We start from the raw sequence: 21949 nt of genomic DNA, 5'->3' as shown, positions 1-21949 counted from the left end.
TAAGCGAGGCGGCAAACCAGCGTATAAGATGTCGGCTACACCCCATGACATGCAAGTACTGTATGGTAAGGTGCGGACTCAGCTCTGTAGTCATGTTCCTCCATCTGGCCGTTAATGTGGTCATCCATGAGTGATGCGTAAGAAATTGCCCCGGCGGAAACCCCTCGTAGTCCACCAGAGTCATATATGGTATGAGCGTTCCATCACGGTACAAGTCCCCGAGAGTCTGAATACCTCTCTCCTGCCACTCCTCAATCGATTGTGCCGTGAGCACCACAAGGCCACTGGGAGATCCCTCCAGCGGTATCGCCGACGCATAAGGAGTGACATCTCTGGTCATGTACAGGCACCAGCGGAAGCATTTGTACGCCACTGCAATAATGGCTTTGGTGTCCTCGATTTAGTGGCAGGGTGGAAGATCCTAATAACTTGCTCCAGTGAGTGGGGTGGCTGCGCAGTGGCCGTATCTGTGCGATTCCTATCCACTAGCAGGGTGCTGCTAGGCCGCCTTGGTCTTAATGCAAGTACAGTTTTGCTAGCGTCATTCTGTGTCTTGCATTTCCCCACAGAAAGTCTCTGACACGTTTTGTTAGTGTAGAAAAAAGGACGCAGGGATGTATAGAGGCAGATTTGCAAAGTAATATAAGAGCCGAGGGAGGATTACCATCTTGGCTAGTGCCACCCTGCCTGTTACTGCAAGTGGAAGTGCGCCCCAAAATCGTATTTGCGACCGGATTGCCGTCAGAGGTAACCACAGGTTCCCATCAAACAGATCTCTTGGCTGGCGATACATCCGGATACCCAGGTAGCGGAAAGTGTCCTCTCTCCACTGCACCTTTTTACCACTGATGGTGAAGTCTGGGGAGTGACCCGTCCCCCCTCGCTGAATGCATGTATGCAGGATTTTTAAACATTTACCTGCAAAGTTCTGCAGTAGAAGCGCCCTAATAAACCCACACTGATGTCAGTGTGGGATTTACTGGACGATGTACTCAGAGGGGACCTCAGAGGAGCCCCCTGAAAACCTACCAACCCTGGTGTGATCTCGGACAAGCTGTAGGCTGCCAGCTACCACAGGACATGTTTCTGGACCCTGGGTCGAGAGCCTCTGCTCTCTGGGACCAGTAACCATGCACATCTTCCCACAGGATGGGCACAGTGCTCGGGAGGGAAGCTTCAAAGGCTTGTCACCTTTGTAATGCGACCCCCAGCCTCTGCTGCTAGCAGCAGATGGCAGCCCACGGCTTACCCCCTCACTTTGGGCAGAAAAACCATCAATAAAACTTAGGAGGTGTACCCACCTCAGCCAACTCCACTCCTACGGTGGGGGAGGTGAGGTGAAGCACATCTTTCAGTCTCTGCCATCTCGAAAATGAGGAGACCCCTCTAATCCGGGATAGGACTATGCCCCGTCCCACAGGAGTATTTAGGTGGCTCCCCAGACCTGGAAACGAATTCCTGCCAACCTAAGAAGGATGAAGATGCTGTGCAGCCACGCCTGAAGAAGACTTCTGACTTGACTCAAGCCCTCCGGCCTGTCTCCAGCTTCCAAGACCCTGCAAAAGAAGATGACACCTGTCCTGCAGACAGTGACTTCCAGAACCAGAGGAAGACAGCCTGCTCTTCGACAGACCAGAGACTCCAGAGGACAGCAGATGTGTCCCCAAGAAACCTACACAAAGGACTCCAGTGCCCTCCAGATCCGCGAGTCCTGCTCAATCTGCACAGGACGCCTCTGACCCGTGTCCATGTGGCCCATCGATCAACAACAGGTTTCCCAACGATCCGGAAATCAAGTCCAGCATTGGCTGACCCCTCCTGGAGTTCATGATGATGCCTGCAGCCTTAAACCAGAGGCCTCCCCCCAACCACGACCCGCTTCGCTAAGTAGAATCAGATGTTAAAGGACACCCCTGCACCCAAAGCCCCTGGGCCTTGGTGAGTGGAACCGATGGTGTCCCTACGACACAACATCCCAACTTACCTCTGCTGTTGCTGTTCTCCCTCCTGCAGCCTCCGGTTTGACCCCTGCAGCGTGTTTGTCCGAAGCAAGTTATTCATTGGAAAGCATTGGGTGCCCGACGCCGTACTTGCACCCAGCCGCCCCTGTGCCGTTTGCGGGTAAGTTTGGTGCTTTGTGACCGACCACTCCCCCGCCCCTGTGCTTGCTCTAACCCCCAAAGCTTAGCCCCTGCAACCGATTAACATACCTGCAAGCAGTGTGGCTTTGAGCACCCCCAGTCCTCATTGAAATGCATTGGGTATAACTCCGATTTTTAAATCTGGACGCAGTTGCCCCTGTGTCGCTGGTGGTGCAGTTTTGGTACTCACCAGACCCTCGCCTCTTGCGGACCTTTGGTCCCGAAGACTGGAACTGTACGTCGTGTACTTACCTGTATAACCACATTATTGTTTTCCTCCATAGGATTTCATTGCATTCTTTGAAAACTGCACGAAGTGTTGACTTGTGAAAGTTAAGTATTTTACCTGCTCGTTCACACTACCCCTAATAGAGCAATTTTGGTTTACTTTGAGCCCTGTGCACGGTACATTCACCTATTGGCATACCATATACAGAGCCAGCTTCCACCAATAGATAAACTAAAATGTTTTACACATTTATTCTTTGATCAATGAAGGCTTGAATCTCCTGCATTCACCCTCTTTACAGAGCTCAGTGTCACAATTAGCAGTAACCACCCTCCTTTAAGCCTTAGATTCTGCTTTCTGCCAACCATGCAAGGGATAGATAATTAATGTTAGAAGTCTGAGATGGGCCATAACCATTTCCAAATTCTCCCACTGAAAAAATAACTAGAAGTTACCCTTCGTAGTCAATCTGACTCTTCTCTGCCCCCTTTATCCCTTGCAAGAAAAGTGGCTATTCACACTCCCAGTCTAATGTCCACTCAGCTTCCAGTACCTCAATTTCTTGTCTCAGTTTAGCCAGGTGGCATGCCTATGTATATGTAAATTCAGGCTTGTGGGTGTTCTTCATTAAGAAAAGGGGTGCAGTGAGCAAAAAAATCTAATTACTTACCTCTTACAGCAAGATGTAGGTAACAAGAACATATGTATTCATAAGTAACCAATCGCTTCCAGCTTGTTGCAGACCATATGCTTTGCAGTATCCTGCCATTTACTATTGTGTTTGGAATATTACAAATTATTTGTTCAAAGACTGCGGTTCGTGTTTGGAGAAGGACTCGGGGGTCACGTAACCAACACCTATAATTCAAGAGCTAGCACACTCGACCATTCAATACTGCCCCCCCCCCTTCACCACATGGAGTAGGTGTGTCTGCTTGTGCGTTTGTAGTAAAAATATTAAACTACTGAGTTAAGCAAACCCCATACTTTAAACACAGGAGAGGTGGGTGGTGTAATGAAACTAAAAAACAAGCGGTAAACATCTGGTTAGTGGTAACATTTTCCATTTGCAGCATATTGATGAAGGTCACATGTTTTGCACAGACCCAATAGCAGTGCCTCATCCCCCCTAAGGCGGAGGTGGATGGAAAGTAGAGGCAGTTAAAATAAGGAATATGGTACTTAAACTGTACTTACCCTGTAAGCATTTGTTTGTAGCGTGTAAAGCTGTAGAGTTACATGCTCTGCATACTCCTGCCATCTAGTGTTGGGCTCGGAGGTTTGCAAGTTGCTTTTCTTCAAAGAAGTCTTTTGAGTCATGATGAGTCAGCCTGCATTCAGTACTGCGCATAGGCACCAGCTGCATTGCTAGATTGTTTTTTCAACCAGCATGTGAGATAGTATGGAGGGGTCAGAAGGAATAGTGTGGTGACCATACATGCAGTTTTGAAAAAAAGAGGTAAAGACCTCTGCAGCAATCACTGACGTCCGGGGATGTGGTTGGGAGCATGTGAATCCACTGCACACTGTTAGCAGAGCATGTAACATTCCGTTCTGATCCTGTTTGACCATAGATACACATGCTCTGCATAGAGTGCAAAGCAGGACTTACCTGTGCAGTATTAGTCAGTGGATGGTGCAAATATTTAAAACAAAGTCATTAAGACCTTACACTGCTGTCGGGCTAGGATATCCTAAAAATAGTACTTTGGTAAAGCTATGTAGAGCGGACTACGCAGCTGCTTTGCAAATGTCAGCCATGGGGATATTTCCCAAAAAAGCCACGGCAGCCCCTGCTCCCTTTACAGGTGGAGTGGGATGAGGACAAAGTTTACCGGGGTCTCTTCTCTTTAAGGTAGCAGGTTTGGATGCATTTAACAAACCACCTGCCTACGCCTACTTTTTAATGGGGTGATCTACATGAAGTAGTGGAAAAGCAGACAATAACTGTTTAGACTTAGTGCTGTCAATGGAGGACAGGATGACCCACTTTACATTTAGTGTCTGGCTGGGGGAAATAAAAAAAAAAGACTGGGAGCTCTCTTGGGGTTACATCTTTGGGGAGGACCTTCTGTTTAGTCCTAAGGATTAGCCGGTCGTTGTGGACCTCAAAGAACGGCTTCATATTTGAGAGCCTGCAATTCTCTGATGCACCTGAGATATGTAATAGTAGGAGAAAGGCAACCTTCCAAAATAAGAACTGTAAAAGCGGACAAGTGAATTTGTTTAAAAGGATGGCCAATAAGTCATGCAAGGACAATATTGAGGTACAGAGTGAGGCAGGTGAAACCGTGGGCGGGATGACTCAGGACCTTTCATAAAAGCCTTAGCAAAGTGTGCCGTGCAATGGTAGCATGGAATGGTAGCTAGATACAGGTGTATATACGTGTAGGCTAAACCGGATTTCTGCAGGGGAAGAATCTAGCCCAGCAGGTTTGAGGGGGTCCAGTTATTTTGCAATGCAGTAGTGAACAAATCTTTTCCACATTGCGGCGTATTAGGCCTGTGTAGTTGGCCTAGGGTCTTCTTTGAGGAGGTCTATGCACTCCTGTCGTAGGCTCATGTAACTAAACTCTAGGACGTCAGGAGTCAGTCTGTTAAATTGAAGTCCTTGGGGTCCGAGTGTCTGATTCTGTCCTGGCTCTGTGTGAGAAGGTCTGGCCTGTTAGGGAGCTTCTCTTGGGAAGTGACAAACGTCACTAGGAGAGTTGGGAACCAAGGCTAATTGCAACAGGTGGGAGCTGCTAAGATGAGCATGCTGCAGGAGGGAGTGGGCGAGGAAAAGCATAGGCAAATACTCCCAGCTAGTTGATCCATAGGGCATTGGTCCATGGACCATGGTTGCAAAACATGGAGGTGAAGCTATGGCATTTTGTGTTTCCACTGGCGGCAAACAGGTCTACGAATGGAACCCTCAAACGGCAGAAGTAGATGGATTTCCCTCTCGTGAATATTTTGATGCATCTTGCTGAGCAGATCTGCAAGACTGTAGCCCACACCTTGGAGGTACTCTGCTAGGAGATGTATTCAATGATGTATCCCTCAAAGCCAAATTCACTGAGCTAGTGCAGAGTTTGTGCATTGCCATTTGTTGAGATAGTACATTTGCTCACTAGAGCTACCTTGCCCTGAATGTCCTGGAAAAAGGTGTTGAGGGCTAGCTGAACGGCTAAAACTTCCAGCTTGTTGATGTGGAGATCTTATTGGTAGGATGACCACAACTCTGAACTGTCATGTTGGAGATGTGCACCCCCAGACACAGAAGGATGCACAGGAGGCGATGGTCACTTGCGGAATGGGGTCCATGAAGGGTCAGTCCTGCAACAGGTTGTTGCACTTCCACCATTGTAAACAGGGTTGAGTGCGGACCCCTATAATCACTAGGTCCTCACAGAGACCTCCGCCTGGGAGAGGCATTGTTGCAGTGGACGCATGTGATCCCCGGTACTGGGAACTATGGCTACACAAGAGGCCATCATCTCCAGAAGGCCCATCACTGTCCCGACAGTGAGGGGATGACATGGCTTATCCACATGGCGTGGATAAAAATGAGTTTTTCCTCATCCTGTTCTTCGTGTAGTCTTCTGAGGATAGGCCTTTGAGTCCTCAGAGCCACCCACCAAAGATGGTCTTGGTGCCGAAGCTGGCTTGTGCGTTGAAAAAGGAGCAGGCGCCGACAGTCTCATCTGCTTATGGAGATATTTTGTCCATTGGTTTGGCCACCCTTCCTGAAGAGGAAGGGAACGGCTAGACCGAGGGCCTTAGTGGAGGCCACCCCCAGGGAGAGGTAATGGAGCAAGTCAAAAGAATAGATGGAATGCACTTGATTTCACTAGTAGGACTCGTGGGCCGGCCCAGTCATAAATTTAGATAATAACTTGGGCTTCTTGGGGCAGGGAGGATATTTATCCCCTGGATACAGGCAAGAGCACAGACTTTCTCTGGGTATTCAGCACTGCATCAGGTAACAGTCAGAATCGATGGGGTACTGGCAGTCTACTGCAAGGGTTTTGAATATGCTACTTACCAGTATGCATCTGTTAGGGCTGCTGACATTCATATCTGTGCATAGATCGCCGCCTAGTGTTGGGTCCGGATGTTTGCACGTTGTTGTCCTGGAAGAGTCTACGAAGTATCCTGGGATAGGTGACTCCTCCCCTGGACCACAGTGCGCATGGGCATCCTCTCCATCCTCAGATTGTTTTTCGCCATTGTGGCAGTGATGGAGTAGATACAGAAAGTGATGACCATGCTTACAGTAATTCTGAGAGGTGCAGCTGCTACAGGCGCCGGGGAGGAGGGTGGGCGATATGAATGTCAGCAGCCCCACATGCCAAGAACAGATGCATACTGGTAAGTAGCATATTCAGTTCGAGGCATGTGGGCTGCTGAATTCATATCTGTGCATAGAATACATAGCAGTACCCTCTATTAGCGGCGGCCACCAGTGCCAGCTGCAGCGGTCTGAAAAAGAGTTTTGAGAACAGCCTGTCCTACAGCTGCCTGCTGTTTTGATTGCACATCTACACAATAGTGTTTGGTAAATGTATGTGTAGTGGACCAGGTGGCTGCTCTACATATATCATGCAAAGGAATGTTTCCCAGGAAAGCCATGGAGGCCCCTAACTTACGTGTTGAGTGGGCTCGTGGGGGAATCGTTAATGTGCGTTTAGCTTTTTGATAGCAAATTTGAATACATTTAACGATCCATCTGGCTATACCTGCTTTGGAGATGGCGTTACCTTTGTGGTGTGGGGCAAAGGCAACGAAAAGTTGTTTTGTTTTCCTGAAGACTTTAGTCCTGTCTATATAGTACATGAGGGCTCTCTTTACATCCAGTGTATGGAGTGCTCTTTCTGCGACAGTTTGTGGGTTTTGAAAGAAAACAGGCAGTTCAATAGTTTGATTCATGTGGAACTGCGATATCACTTTGGGCATGAATTTTGGGTTGGTACGTAGTACGACCCTGTTTGCGTGAACCTGTATGAATGGCTCTTGAATGGTTAGTGCCTGGAGTTCACTAACTCTCCTCAAAGAAGTGATCGCTACTAGGAAAGCTACTTTCCAGGTGAGGAATTGAATCTCGCGTGAGTGTAGAGGTTCGAAGGGTGGACCCATCAGGCGTGTGAGGACCAAGTTGAGGTTCCACATTGGAGCTGGTGGGTGGCTTGGAGGAATTACTCGTTTGAGTCCTTCCAAGAATGCTTTGATGGCAGGCACTCTGAATAAAGAGAGGTGCTGCCTGTTCTGGAGATAGGCTGATATTGCGGTCAAATGGACACGTATTGAGGTGTATGCCAGATTGCATCGGTATAGGTGTAAGAGGTAACAAATTATGTTTTGGATGGATGCGATTAGCGGGTTATTGTTATTGCAATAAATTACGAACCTTTTCCATTTGGCTGCATAGCAAGCTCTGGTAGTGGGTCTTCTAGCTTCCTTAATGATGTCCATACAGTCAGGTGGCAGATTCAGGTAGCCAAACTCTAGGACTTCAGGAGCCAGATTGCCAGGTTCAGCTGTTGCGGATCTGGGTGCTGAATCTCTCCATGGTTCTGCGTCAAATGCGCGGGTTTGATCCGCAGCCTTTGATGCGGCACCACGGAAAGTTCGAGAAAGGTGGTGTACCATGGTTGGCGTGCCCATGTTGGAGCAACCAGGACGAGTGTCAGTGAGTGTTGTCTGAGTTTGCGCGCAACCAGCGGTATCAATGGTGCTGGGGGAAAAGCGTACGCAAATCTGCCGGACCAGTTCATCCATATCGCATTGCCCTGCGACTGCGGATGTGGGAACCTGGCGGCAAAGCTTTGGCATTTTGCGTTTTCGCTTGTGGCGAATAGGTCTATGTCTGGATGACCCCACTGCTGGAAGTACGGTTGGAATACTGATGGGTGTAACTCCCACTCGTGCATCTGGTGGCTGTGTCTGCTGAGCAGATCTGCCATCTGGTTGTCCTTGCCGGGGAGGTGTTCCGCCATGAGGAACATGTTCCTCTGAATGGCCCACTTCCATATGCTCTGAGCCAGATGAGACAACTGTGGAGAGTGTGTTCCTCCCTGCTTTTGTATGTAGTACATGGCGGTCATGTTGTCCGTCCGGATCAACACGACTTTGTTGCACAAGTGTACTTTGAATGCTTTCATTGCTAGGAAGATTGCCATCAGTTCCAGAAGGTTGATGTGCATCTTCTTTTGTTGTGTTGTCCATAGTCCCTGCACTGTGTAGTGGAGTACATGAGCTCCCCATCCCTGGAGAGACGCGTCCGCTGTCAGTATTATTTGTGGAACAGGCTCTTGGAAAGGTCGGCCCTTGCAAAGGTTTTGTGGGTTCCACCAATGCAGAGAGTTGTATGCCCGACCGCTCACCAACACTAGGTCTTTTAGTTGCCCGTGAGCCTGATTCCATGGACGTGCTAAGCACTCCTGAAGCGGGTGCATATGTAGTCTCGCGTGTGGGACTATGAAGATGCAGGAGGCCATCATGCCTATCAACTGCATGAACACTCGCGCAGGAAGGGAGTGATGTGGTTTGAACTTGGAAATCAGCATTTGCATGCTGTTGATCCTCACTAAATTTGGCTGAGCTGTGGCTGCCAGAGTGTCTATGGTCGCACCTAGGTACTGTTGTACGTGTGCGGGTTGGAGATGTGATTTTGGGTAATTTAGTGAGAACCCCAGACTGTGAAGAAGGTGAATGGTGTGGGACATGTGGCTGGCACATTGCTGGGCTGACTTTGCCTGAACAAGCCAGTCGTCCAGGTAGGGGTAGACATGAATGTGTTGCCTCCGTAAATGTGCAGCCACAGTAGCTAGGCACTTGGTGAAAACTCTGGGTGCTGTTGTCACGCCGAAGGGGAGAACCTTGAATTGGTAGTGCTGCCCTTGAATAGTGAACCTGAGATATTTTCTGTGTGAGGGGTGAATGGGTATGTGGAAATACGCGTCTTTGAGATCTAGCGGGGCCAGGAAGTCTCCCTGTTTGAGCAGCGGGAGGACTTGTTGTAGGGTGAGCATGTGGAAATGCTCTGAGAGAATGTAGCGGTTGAGGGGTCTCAGGTCTAGTATAGGTCTGAGTGACCCGTCCTTTTTTGGTATTAAGAAGTACAGGGAGTATATCCCCGTGCCTTGCTCGTGGACGGGTACGACCTCTATTGCGCCTTTTTCCAGCATACTTAGCACTTCCTGCTGTAAGAGCGCTAAGTGCTCTGAGGACATAGGACGGTGTTTTGGCGGTATTGTGGGTGGAGTGGAGGTTAATTCTAGGCAGTAACCGTGTTTGATAATATCTTTGACCCACCTGTCCGTGGTGATGGTGTTCCACGTGGACAGGAACCTTTGTAGCCTTCCCCCGACAGGTGTTATGTGGTCGGGAGGAAGGGAGAGGGCGTCACTGTTTGTTCTTGGGGGAGGACCTGGTATTGCCGTATCCGCGTCCTCTGCCCTTTGTGCTGGAGCCACGATACCCACCCCGGGTGTTTTTATCGTAGGTACTTTGTGTGTTGCCCTTGTTGTAGGTTTGCTGTGACCCCTGTCCTCTGCCTGCTCCTCTATTCCCGGGGCGACGAAAGGAGCCACTCCGAAAGGTCTGTGTTTGGAGAGCCCCCATGGACTTTGCAGTGTCGGTGTCCTTTTTTATTTTCTCTAGGGTGGCGTCAACTTCTGGCCCGAATAAGTAGTCTGGGTTGACCGGCTGATTGAGGATGTTATTTTGAACCTCAGGTTTGAATCCGGAGATTCGTAACCAGGCGTGTCGTCGTAGCATGACACTGGTGTTTATTGCTCTGGCAGCTGTATCTGCGGCATCCAGTGCACACTTAATGGATGAGTTTGTGAGGAGTTGTCCCTCCCTGATGAGGATCTCTGCTCCCTCTTTGTATTGGTCAGGGAGATGTTGGAGTAGGGTTTCTAATGTGTCATAGTGTGCGCGATCGTAGCGAGCTAGGAGCGCCTGTGTATTGGCAATACGCCATATGTTAGCTGCCTGGGCTGCAACCCGTTTGCCGGAGGTCTCTAGCACCTTGGACTCTTTGTCCGGGGGAGGAGCATCCCCAGTTGTTTGCGAGTGCGCCCGTTTGCGAGCATTTGCGACTACGATGGAATCCAGAGGCAACTGGCCTCTAATGTACGTAGGGTCCCCAGGCGCCGACCTATATTTTTTGTCGATCCTGGGGTTTATCACTCTTGCCCTGGTGGGTTCTTTGAAAATGTCCTTTGCTGGTTTGAGGACACCTTTCAACATGGGTAGAGTTTTGATATTCCTTTCTGAGGATGCGAAAGTATCCATTAGAAAATCGTCCTCGATTGTGTCAGAGTGGAGTTGCACACCATGATTTTCCGCAGCACGTTCAATTAGGGCGTTGAATGCGGCAGTGTCCTCTGTGGGAGACGTTTTTGCGCCATAGAGCTGCGTGTCCTGTGTATCCATAGGTGCACCTGTGTCTACAGGGTCATCCCAAGCCTGGTCAGGGTCCTGTTGGCCCTCAGGGTCCATCTCTCTTGGGTAGGGGACGTCGTCATCCATATAGTCCTCCAAAACGTCGGTTTCGGAGTGTGTCGGAGAGAAGGACTGTGGATCTGGGTAGGAGGTATGGAGACGTTCGTAAAGAACTGGTTCCGAATCTGCTGGCAGCTTTTTCTTTAGCGGGATCCGGTAGGAGTCCAAAGCGTGTTCGGAAGATATTCGCCGCTTGTGGAGCATAATTCTGCTGGTGTCGGCATCGATGATGTGGGATGGTGATGTCTCCGTAGGAGAGCGTTCGGCAGGTGTGATCCTAGTTTGGGTGACACAAGTTCTTATTTCAAACATTTTTGGCGCCGTGGATGGTGGCAGGCCAAAAGTGATATGGGGTGTTGCTGGAGAAGCTTTTTGAGCTTTTTTCGGCTCTGGGCCCGACGTGTCCTGGAGGGCTGCCTTTTCTTTGATGCGTTGCAAGGACTCTGCAACTTGTCGCACCTGGAGCGCCGACGGTTGTTTGGCGCCGAGCGGTTCTGTAGAGGCAGGCGTGGGCTTCTTCGGGGCCACGGGGTCATCGAGTCGAGGAGAGGCTGTAGCGACGTCTGCTGCTGCGAGTTCGGCACCGAAGTCCCGTTTGGTGCGGTCGGTGCCGACGGGTTTTGCTGGCGTCGAAGGTGTAGTGGGCTTCGATCCGACCAGTACCACTTTCAGTTTCGGTTTCTGTGGAACCGACACGACTTTTGGTTTCGAGGAAGGGAAACCAGCCGTTTTGGGTCCTAATGGCTGTCGCTGAATGTCCGAGGGCGGGGCCGAAGAACTGCGGGATAGGTCTTGGGTAAGGCCTGAAGGCGATCCCTCGACCGGAGCCATAGACTGACGCACTGGGATATCCTCCGTCTGTACGGGTAGGCCTTGCTCGTCACCGGAGCCACTTTCTTCAGCCCCTAAGGCCTCATCGTAGTCTCCTACCTCGGTGTCGTCTTCATCTCTGTGAAAGAGTTGTTCTTCGATGTCTTCCGATCCGGAATCGTGTTCGGAAGCGGGGCTGGAGGGTAGGTTCTCCACGCCTTCCACATCTTCGTCCTCGGCGCTGAAGATGTTGGTTGGGGCCGGTGCCGCTTGCTGCGCTTCAAGTCTCGCTGCTCGTCGATTCCGAAGAGTCTTCTTGGATCGGAATCGGGCACAGGCCATACATGTGGATTCGTCGTGATCCGGTGAAAGGCATTTGTTGCACACCGGGTGGACGTCGATATGGGGATATTTCGCATTGCAAACAGGACACCGCTTGAATGGTGTCCTCGATTCCATCGTCGATGGTGTCGATGGTCGATGCGAAAAAGTTGTTTCAGAAGTTAATAAACTAACAAGTAACTGTCGATACCGATCGGGAACAGTACCGACGAAACCTAAAGGCCTTTTGGCCTGAAAACTAAATGTTCCTAACTTGAGTCAAGATAAGCACATCCGAACCCAATGGCGGAAAAAAACAATCTGAGGATGCCCATGCGCACTGTGGTCCAGGGGAGGAGTCACCTATCTCAGGATACTTCGAAGACTCTTCCAGGACAACAACGTGCAAACATCCGGACCCAACACTAGGCGGCGATCTATGCACAGATATGAATTCAGCAGCCCACATGCCTCGAACACTGTATTAAACCGGAATTAAACTCTAGCCTGTGGCCCAGAAGATTTAGGTACATACGTTGACTATGAAGTCTTGGTGCATGAAGATTTCCTCGGACTTTACGGCCAGCGACAGTCCGAGCTCTTGGCTGGATCCCTGTTTGTCTCAGATGCATTGCCTAGGTGATGACCGGAGTACCAAGGCAGCAGTGGTCCTGCACGCTTAATTATTTAGCGCATGGGCTGGATGCCAGATTCCCTTGGGAGCCATGCTCTGGCTTGACACAGCCTCTTGTGAAGTTTAAGGTTTATCTTAAAGTCAGCACATACGCAGAGCTCTCAGAGGCATATTCGTACCAGGGATTCATCCATCTCTTCTCCTGGTTCAGAGGAGTCAGAGACAACAAACTCTGGGTTGCGCTAGTGGGCATGGTTGCCAGATGACTCTGGGTCCTCTTCTTTCTCTGCGCCGAGGAGGTCTATTTTGCCAAAGATGTCCGGCATGGCTTCTGCTGATCGCCGTTGAATTCTGATGTGCGCCCAACGTTAGTTTCTCCGGTAACAAAGAGCTTTTTTTGCACTGAAAGGACAAGCAGAATGCGCACTCTATACTGTTGTGGCTCAAGGAGAGACAGATTACAGACCTTGTGGAGGTCAGCCTAGGGATACTAGAAGTGGCAATGGGGGCATTTCCCTGAAGGGCATCGGGCCATCACCAGCTACACATCTTCATTCACTGGAGTCACTGCGTGGAGTCTCGTAGAGGTAGGGCAGCCCGAGATTTGGGGGCCTTATCTTCAGCAATGGCCTCTGAAACGCATAGAGGGAGCAGTGAAAGAACGACCGTCAATGAAGGAAGTATTTCTCAATGACATGACTGTAAAGTTAACCGCACAGACCCGAAAACAAACATGAAACATGTCAAGACCAGGAGTTCCACTGGTACGACTCTAAACCCAACCACGGGAGAGAGAAAGAAAAACTTAAAAAAAAAAAAAAAAAAAAAAATCGAACAATGGAGACTATGTCTATGCACAGTACTGAATACAGGAGGAGTCACAGCATACCTCGTGACTCAGAAGACTACTTCGAATAAAAATAACATGCAAACATCCGAGCCCAACATTAGATGGCAGGAGTATGCCGAATTTCGGTATCTACAACCATACAGGCTATGAACTAAGTGTTTTTAGAACAGTCTGCCCCACATTTGCTTCTCCTCTTGCAAGATTATGAATACAGTATAGTTTTCTGAATGTGCGCACAGGTGACCATTTTGCTGCCTCACAGCTATCCACTAGTAGTATGTTGTCAAGGAAGATCGTGGTGGTATTTTTTTGTGTATAAGGGTTGGATTCCAGCGTAGAAACTCATAACTGCATGTTCAACAGAGTCGGCGGTGCTCTTTCTCCCCTCCTTGAGGGATTCTGAAACAATGTTAGAAGTCAGTTGTTTGATTAAGGTGAGAAGGTGAGACTTCCTTTAGGATAAAGCATGGACGAGTACGTAAGGACTGGATGAAAGATTAATCTACTGATAACGCTTATGTGTAAGGAACGACTGCACCCGGAAGGGCAACTTTCCAAACTAAAGACTGCAATGTGCTTTACCGTAGGGGCTCAACTGTGAACTATTAATCTGAAAGCAATATTAACATCCCAATTGGAAATATTTAGGGGCGAGGCAGATGGATGGAAATACTGGTGTGAGTGGAGATATGGAATTCTATTCAAAGTAATGGACACTCAGCGGCACAGATGCCACAGCAGTTGGGCAACAACGGCGCTACACGGACGATAAATTAAGGAAAAAGAGTTCAATGACTTCAGGAGCCTCATAGGTGGATGAATGATTATAGCTGTGCATACCTTCACCTTGCAAGAAGGTATACTGAAACTACCATACTGATCTGTCGCATGTCCGGAGTTCCTCATCTACTCCTGACATTTTCCATACCACTGCGTGTAGCAAGAAGCGGAAAAGCATTAACTAATATCACTGATCAGCTTATCCACAGAATATGTCCCTGGGACTGGGGTTCTCAAAGCCAGGATGAAAAGCTTGACCGTTTTTGGGTTTGGTAGTGTAGCAAACAGATCTAGGTCTATGCATTACTTGAAAATTCTGGGGTTTTGATTATGCCTGTACAGCAGGTTTGCAAAGTTGGGTGTCTGTGGTGAGAGTTAACAGCTAACTTTAGATCTTCTGGTGAATCCAGTGTGATGGAGTTGGGAAACTTTTCTGTTTATTAAACAGCAATGCTGAAAGAACTGTCTTCACTTTTACTAGTCGATTGTTAACATAAGGCTAAAAAAAAAAAAAAAGGTTTTATGGTGCGGAGGTCTTCACTACAGCAAAGAATTTGCCCAATACTTGCAGATTTTACAATAAAAGTAAAAATTGCGAACAGATCATAGTTTGCACCCACTGCAAATCTAAACTGGTTGCACAGAGTTAGTCGAATCAGGATATTGAAAATGACATCTTGCCAGTCAGTAACGTTCTTGTAAGAATGGGATCACCTCCTGCAAAATGGTGATTTTGAAGTGTATGGTCTGCAGGAAGGAGTTTAACAGCCGTCCTCTTTCAATATAAGGAAATACTTTAAAGCAATTCAGTCCTTGATGTAATGCTATCTTCTCTATTGATCCTTTGCTTCACGATTAGTGAATCTCTTCTAGTAACAGTCATGTTGTGTCTGTTGAGCCTGTGCTTCTGCAGAAGAATTTTTGGGGTAGGTACGTAAACTCATCGGAGTATCCACCAGTTATCTTCCTCCACTTGTTAGGGTAATTTATCAGCCGTTCCCAGTCAGATGATTGTGGGGGAATGAACGAAGTCACTGTTCGATAGCGGCAGAGACTCTTCTGGAATTGGAGTCTGTGTCACGAGCCTCAATGCCACCATAAAATCAGCCGTGGTGAAAAGGCTGGCGGAGGAGATCCCAGGGATGCTGGCTTTATTGGAGAAAAGGATGTGCTGGCTGGTAACGTAATTAATATTATAATGACCTCATCTACACAATTTAGGCCCAGATCTCTGTACTGGGGTGAATGTATGACATTGTTCAGCATTCCGTCCATCAATTGTTGTTTAGCACTCATCTACACAAGGGCCTTTCAGAATTATGTTGTTTCTGTTTTTCTAGCTATTTTTTTTAAGGAATCAAAATTCTTCATTTCCTGCAATTAGAAGTGATAACTAAAAAGCAGTGCCTGTGAGTTCACAATGCACCTTGAAGTAACCGTGTCCACGACCACCTGCATTTACTTCATTATGTGAGTGGGTCATCTGTGGTCTCTTGGTTAGCAGATTTTTTGCAATCAGCATAAGATAACCTGGAGGAACATGGCCCCAAATGTACAGCAGATCTTGGGGCTGCTTTGTCTTTTTAATCCAACTAGACGCTGTCTTTACAGCTTTTTTCCCCCAGCTGTTCTCAAAACAGTCATTAGCATGTGAAGGCACTAGAAGGTGCTGATTTCCTGGCCATGAAGCAGTTTCAAAGACAGAGCAGCAAACTTTAGCTCCTTGCTCGATGGCAGAAAAAAAATAATCAAAAGGTGGATTTTGCATGCTGTGGTGATCACGAGTCATTCTCAATCTACTGAAATAAAAACTTTGTATGTTCTAAACCCAAGACTAGATGCTAGATATCTGCAAATCACGCGATCTACAACCTATCTACATGTATTTTCTACATTCTGCTGCACCATACAGTGGATGCACACAACTAGATGTAGTTAAAAAACAAAAGTGAATGGCGACCAACAATATGTAATCTTAACAAGCTCCTGTGCCATGAACAGATCTCTTTTTAGATCAACTTAAATAATGTTGTTGTATGTGGCCTTTGATTTACATAACTATAATTTCAATGCTTCTTGAAGAAAGTGAAAAGTCAATCTATAACATATCAGGCTTTAGAGCTACTTTTCTTTACATTTATTTTAACAACAGTAAAGAACGACAACTAAATGTGTTCACTCACTTTTTCACAAGTCTGTAGAGCCGTTTCCGATTTTGAGGAGGAGTAAATTTCTTACTAGAAAGTTGAAAGAGTCTGTCTGCTATCGCGCTGTAATCAAACTGGACACAGAGAAAACAATATCAGCAGCGAATGAGAAAAGGTCACTGCGATTCTGGATGTACATTGTGGATATCTTCTCTGAAGTTATGAACTTAGAATAGTTCTCGCCAGAGTGCTGGAGGGGCCGAACACTGCTGCCATAGCACTTCGTAGAACACGAACACACGAGAACACACACACGAGAACACACACACTTTCCAATGGAGGTGGGCATTAACAAAAGATCAATAAGCATACCACAAACACATACGTATTTTTAAATAACCTAGATTGCAGCATTTACCTGGAAAAGTCAGTCTCAAACTATGGAGCCTTAATCTTCTTCACAGGAATATAAAAACTTAAAGTAAAAGTTGTCTAAATGGTTAAGAGTGAATCAGGAAAATAAAATAAAAAAGGCATACAGCTTTCGACTCCCTGCACGTCTTCCACTGAGGGATTGCCTCACAGCTTCAGTTTGTTTGAAAGGTTTAGCATCAAGCAGAAAATATATCTTTACTAGAGAACATATGTAACATTCAGGTAGTAGAGAGGGTTATTTAGGAATTGGGTCAGGAATCCTGAGATGAAGAACTAGGAATACAACAACATTTTCTTCTACATCGTAGGATCCTCACAGTTAGTCCTAAACGTAGAAACGATTAGCAAGATTATCCCTTGAAGCGAATGTCAATAACATCTAACAGATCTATAGAATATAATTTTAATAATCAGACACAGAGGCAAGCAAATAGGTCTTAAAAATACTGCTTGCCCCATTATGACAGTCCTTGTATTTTCATCCAAACAATGTTTAGTGAACATGTGGATTGATTTTCATGTGGCTGCAAGTATCTAGCAAAGGGACATTTCTCAACCAAGAAGCAGTGGCTGCTTTCCTCTCTTGGAATGAGCACTTGAATTACCCAGAATAGGTTTGTTGATAACGCATACAGGAAACTAGCCATAGAACATTGGAAACTAGCCACCTAACATTGGAAACTAGCCACCTAACATTGGAAACTAGCCACCTAACATTGGAAACTAGCCACCTAACATTGGAAACTAGCCACCTAACATTGGTTTGTTTTGTAGATGCCATGCCAGTACGGACGGCTTCATAATTAACACAAAGTTGATTAGTGTTTCTCTTATCCTTTACTTCTATCTAAACAGAATTTTAGGACTCCTAACAACGAAAGAGTGGAGTGAACTCTATGCAGGAGAAGGATTAAAGAAGAAAATCAAAGAAAGACTGATTAATATGGAAATCTAAAACTACATGTGGTAGGAAATGTTGTTCTTAATACAGCTCCATTATGATAACGGCATACTGTTTAAGCAAAGATAAGGCTCGATGGTCAGCGACCATTCTAGCAGATGTAATTGCTATTTAAGAAAGCCACTTTACAAGTCAGATGCGCAACATGGCTTTATGGATAGGATCAAAGTAAAGAGCCATTAATTTATAAATAGCAAGATTCAATTTCCACACAGGAGAAGTCTACAGCCTTGAAGAAAAACTTTTCTTTATGGTTTCAAATCACTAGTATTGAGAAGCAGGACTTTCATTTGGGCCTTTTCTGAGGGTTGAAATTCCTGCCACAAACTTTAATCTTAGAGAACTGTTGCTTTGAATTTGCCAAGTGTAGCAAATAAGTTACGATCCCATCCGAACAACGAATTGGACTGTATGGTTTTTGCGAGCACCCATTTGAAATTCTAAGATGCTCTTAAGGAGGAAGTCTGGCTTTTTAAAGTATATGCATACATTCTAAAGGTAAGTTTAGGTGACCATATTGTATGACCTCAGGAGCCATGAAGCTAAATTCAAAGATTGGACATTGGAAAGAAACTTTTTTCTGGCAAAATAGAGGATTAGGTCTGCGAGGCAGTTTCTTGTATGGCTTTTAACAATAGATAAAGGGGTTCTGGAAGCCACCACTTGAACGGCCATTTTTGCACTGCAGTGTTTTAGCTTCATAAATATTGTTGGAATCAAGGGCAGAAATCCAAATAGAAATTTGCTGGACCCATTTATCAAAAAGACCTTGCCCAATGATTCTAGTTCCCATACGCTCGATGCAAAGTTCATGCATCCTGCATTTAGTTTGGTTGCATAAAGATGTCTTTGAAGAAAGCCCCATCCTCAGAAAATATTGTGTAAATACATTGTTGTTTAGCTCCCACTTGCGGTTTTAGCTGTAATACCTGTTGAAGAAGATCTGCTTGGCAATTCTGAAGATCTGGGATGTGTACTGCCTGAATAGACAACTGCCTTTAAGAAGCCAATGCCACATTGCTTGAGCTTCCAGAGAAAATCCTGAACCTGGTTCCAACCTTGCACGTTTAATTAAAACACTGGTTGTGTTGTTCATTTGAAACAACAACTGGATTGTAGTTATGATTGAAATTAAAGCTTTTAATATTCGATGCACAGATTTTAGTTTTAGGACATTTATACAATAGAGCTGCTTTCCCTCCAACCAGAATCACTGTATTGACAAGTCTTGTAGATGGGCTATCAGACTTCTCAGACACGCTTTGGTCTTTGAGGTCTGAGAAGGAAGATTATGGTGAAAAGGTGTACCTTTTAAGAGATTCTTTGTTCGACACCAGCACTTGAGCGACACTCTCTGGCTTGAATAGTGCGGTTCAACTGGTCTTCTAAAACTGTCCGTACGTTGGGTCCATTGATCTTCCTTATGCTGTTAAAGAGGTCTTATGTACAGACATCCATTTGGAACTAGAAAAACAAAATAAGCCATCGCGTCCAGCATGGAGATAGCTTGCCTTGCCATATCGGAGTGAATGTGTAGGAGTTGATGACACTTCTGCATAATGGGAGACAGTTTATTTTGTGTTTAAAGTTCCAGCTAGATATCCGAGATTCTGACACGTAGTCCAAGAAAGTGAAGTAAATGGGTGAAGTTGTAATCTTGATTGTCTTATAGAAGCAAGTTCACCGGAGAGGCCATCGTCAAGATATGGCTACATTTACATCGTTCTCTTGCATTGGAAAGCGGCCACTACAGTCGAGGATTTGAAGGAAGTTCCTGCTGCAGATTTTAGACTGAAGCAAAGAACTCTGTACAGGTAAGAACTTTACGTGTTGTTGTTGGCCTCTTCCTCTAGAGGCACATTTTTGAAAAGGTGTTTGAAGTTGCTGCTGTCCAAGGATTGTTTATCTTGTGGACCCATTGAGGGTATGAACCTTTATTCGTTCCTGGTACCTATAGTTCCGACATCCATCTTGGGAGCTCTAATTTCTCTTTAGTTCCGCCAGGCTTTCTGGTCTCAGCTTCTTTCTTCATTCATTCCATTTGCTCATTGGAATGGGTGCCAAAAAGAACAGATCCAGAAAGGGAAGATTTCGAATTTTCAGCTGCACATCCGACTGGAGATAGATTTAAGGAAACAAGTTGTAGTGAAATCCCTTTGCAATACTGAGTGGCTGTTTTATCCGCTGAATCAATACCGCACTGACATATGATTCAATACTATTTGGCGCTCTTCAATGACTTCTAAAAAGTCTTGCCTGTGTTCTCTTGGTACATCTTCTGTGAAAGGGGATAGTGTCTCTGAAAGTCAACTGTGGTACCTTCCAAGCAAAGCGTTATTGCTGGCTGTTTGAAGTGAAACCACAGCAGACACACACTCGGAAGCATCAATAATTGTACTCCCTCAGTCAGGAGGCATTGAGGTTTCTGGCGCAGATGCAGGTCTTTTTCTAAACGCTAACATGATGACGGAGTCTGGCTAGGTTATTGCTGAAGAAACATAGGGTTCTGGTATTAGTGTTTGTACTTCTTTAAAGTCATCATTTTGGTGGCTGCTGGTAAGAGAAATTTTCTTACACCAGTTCCGTGAAACTGAATGTCAGAAGTAATGTTGGGCTTGGAGTGGCTCTGGAGAGTAACGGTTCCATGATGGCAGAAATGGTGGTATGAGGAACTTCCATGCATAATGTAAATACTTTCCCACACGCTTCATGACTTCCGCTGTAACAGGCTGATCTGAGGATGAGCAGGTGAGCACATTCTATTTGCAAACCTGCTCGAGTGCAGATGTTAAACATACGCAGCGCACTGAAGGTTTAGTAAGCCAGACTGAGGCATGAAACAATTGTGCGGCATTCTTTACCAACCTCACCACATAACACTGGCTGCTAGTGCATCAGGCTGGTGGCGGTCAGCCACTCCCACAGCACCGTGAATCGCCTCACCGTGAATCGCTGACCTGACTGGGGTGTTTGTCAGTTCTCAAGGCACTGAGTTTTGCTGCTGTCAGAGTGCCAAGCTGAGCAGGTTTGTAATCTCACTTTTGCACCAGCCCCATAGATTCTAAAAAGTGTAAGCGGTGGGAAGCAGGATAGCAAGTGCTCGTAAACAAAGGGACAGTGGTGGCGAAAGTAACCGGATACTGGAATGCAGCCTGCCGTGCAGCTGGCACACAGCGCGCCCCTAATTACAACGCTCGCTCCAGAGACCCATAGGCTATGGGAGGGAACATTTAGAGATAAGGCGGGACATACCCGAGCCTTTGGCCATTTGCGTGCTTTCTTTTGAGAAAGCCTTACGCAAATGGCCAATCAAATGCGTAGACGGGAAAAAAAAGACGGGAAAAAAATCATGAGGAATAGATGGGTTGGCTCAGACGAGACCTAAAAAGGGGAAGTCTGGCTTGCTACCAGCGTCCCACTGGTGGTTTAAGATCACAGGAAGCAAATCATACAAATGGGAGGTCTGTGAGGTCAAAGGCGGTAGACTACAGCTACTTTTTATAAACTCTCCCTACACGTACTGATTAAGTTATCCTGTTTTTGGGTCCTGGGCCAACAGTCACTAAACTGGTAGTGACGGGTATAATCATTTACCAGTGGTGTCCATCCAAGCACATTTGGTACTATTAAGTTACTGTTGCATCTGATTTAGTACGTTCCTAATTTGTTTTCAAATTGGTTCTCCAGATATTTTAATTTCTTAACATAACGTGCATTTGTAAAGCGCATGTTCACCCAATGGTATCTTGGCACTGAATAACAGATGTTTATTGTTACCGGACTCAATGGTACTCATTGTATCAACCTCAGAAGGATGAAAGGCTGAGAGGACCTGCCAGGATTTGAACCTGTGACCATGAGAATGAACACAGGCCCTACAGTGGATGCATTAATCCAGTAAGCCACCTGACCCAGCCTCTGTGGTGAGGTAAGTTAACCAAGACTCAGTCACGTGTGCGCTCTTTAAACATTGTGTATGGTAAAGCTTGCTGTGATATTTTGTCCACACAACTCATACACTAAAAGGGGCACAACTATTATGGACTTGTCCACTGTAAACCAATAATCATACAGAGGTCTGTGGTCTGAAATAAAGAGCTTGCAGCTTAGCAATGACAACCAGCGTTTCATGATGGACGGTCATTAGC

The 21949-nt window shown here is 46.5% G+C and overlaps 1 protein-coding gene across 2 annotated transcripts in view; it reads right to left on the bottom strand.

Annotated features, from left to right (window-relative positions):
- Positions 1–21949, bottom strand: part of RRP1B (ribosomal RNA processing 1B) — a 161800-nt gene that overhangs the window by 85126 nt on the left and 54725 nt on the right. For both annotated transcript variants that reach the window (XM_085620779.1, XM_085620778.1), the window contains exon 10: positions 16442–16539. In XM_085620779.1, the coding sequence (XP_085476905.1) occupies positions 16442–16539 (98 nt within the window). The remainder of the gene's footprint in view (positions 1–16441; positions 16540–21949) is intronic.

Source organism: Triturus cristatus, chromosome 8 (genome assembly GCF_964204655.1).
Source record: "Triturus cristatus chromosome 8, aTriCri1.1, whole genome shotgun sequence".
Taxonomy (NCBI): domain Eukaryota; kingdom Metazoa; phylum Chordata; class Amphibia; order Caudata; family Salamandridae; genus Triturus; species Triturus cristatus.
This window is presented reverse-complemented; position numbering and strand designations above follow the sequence as displayed.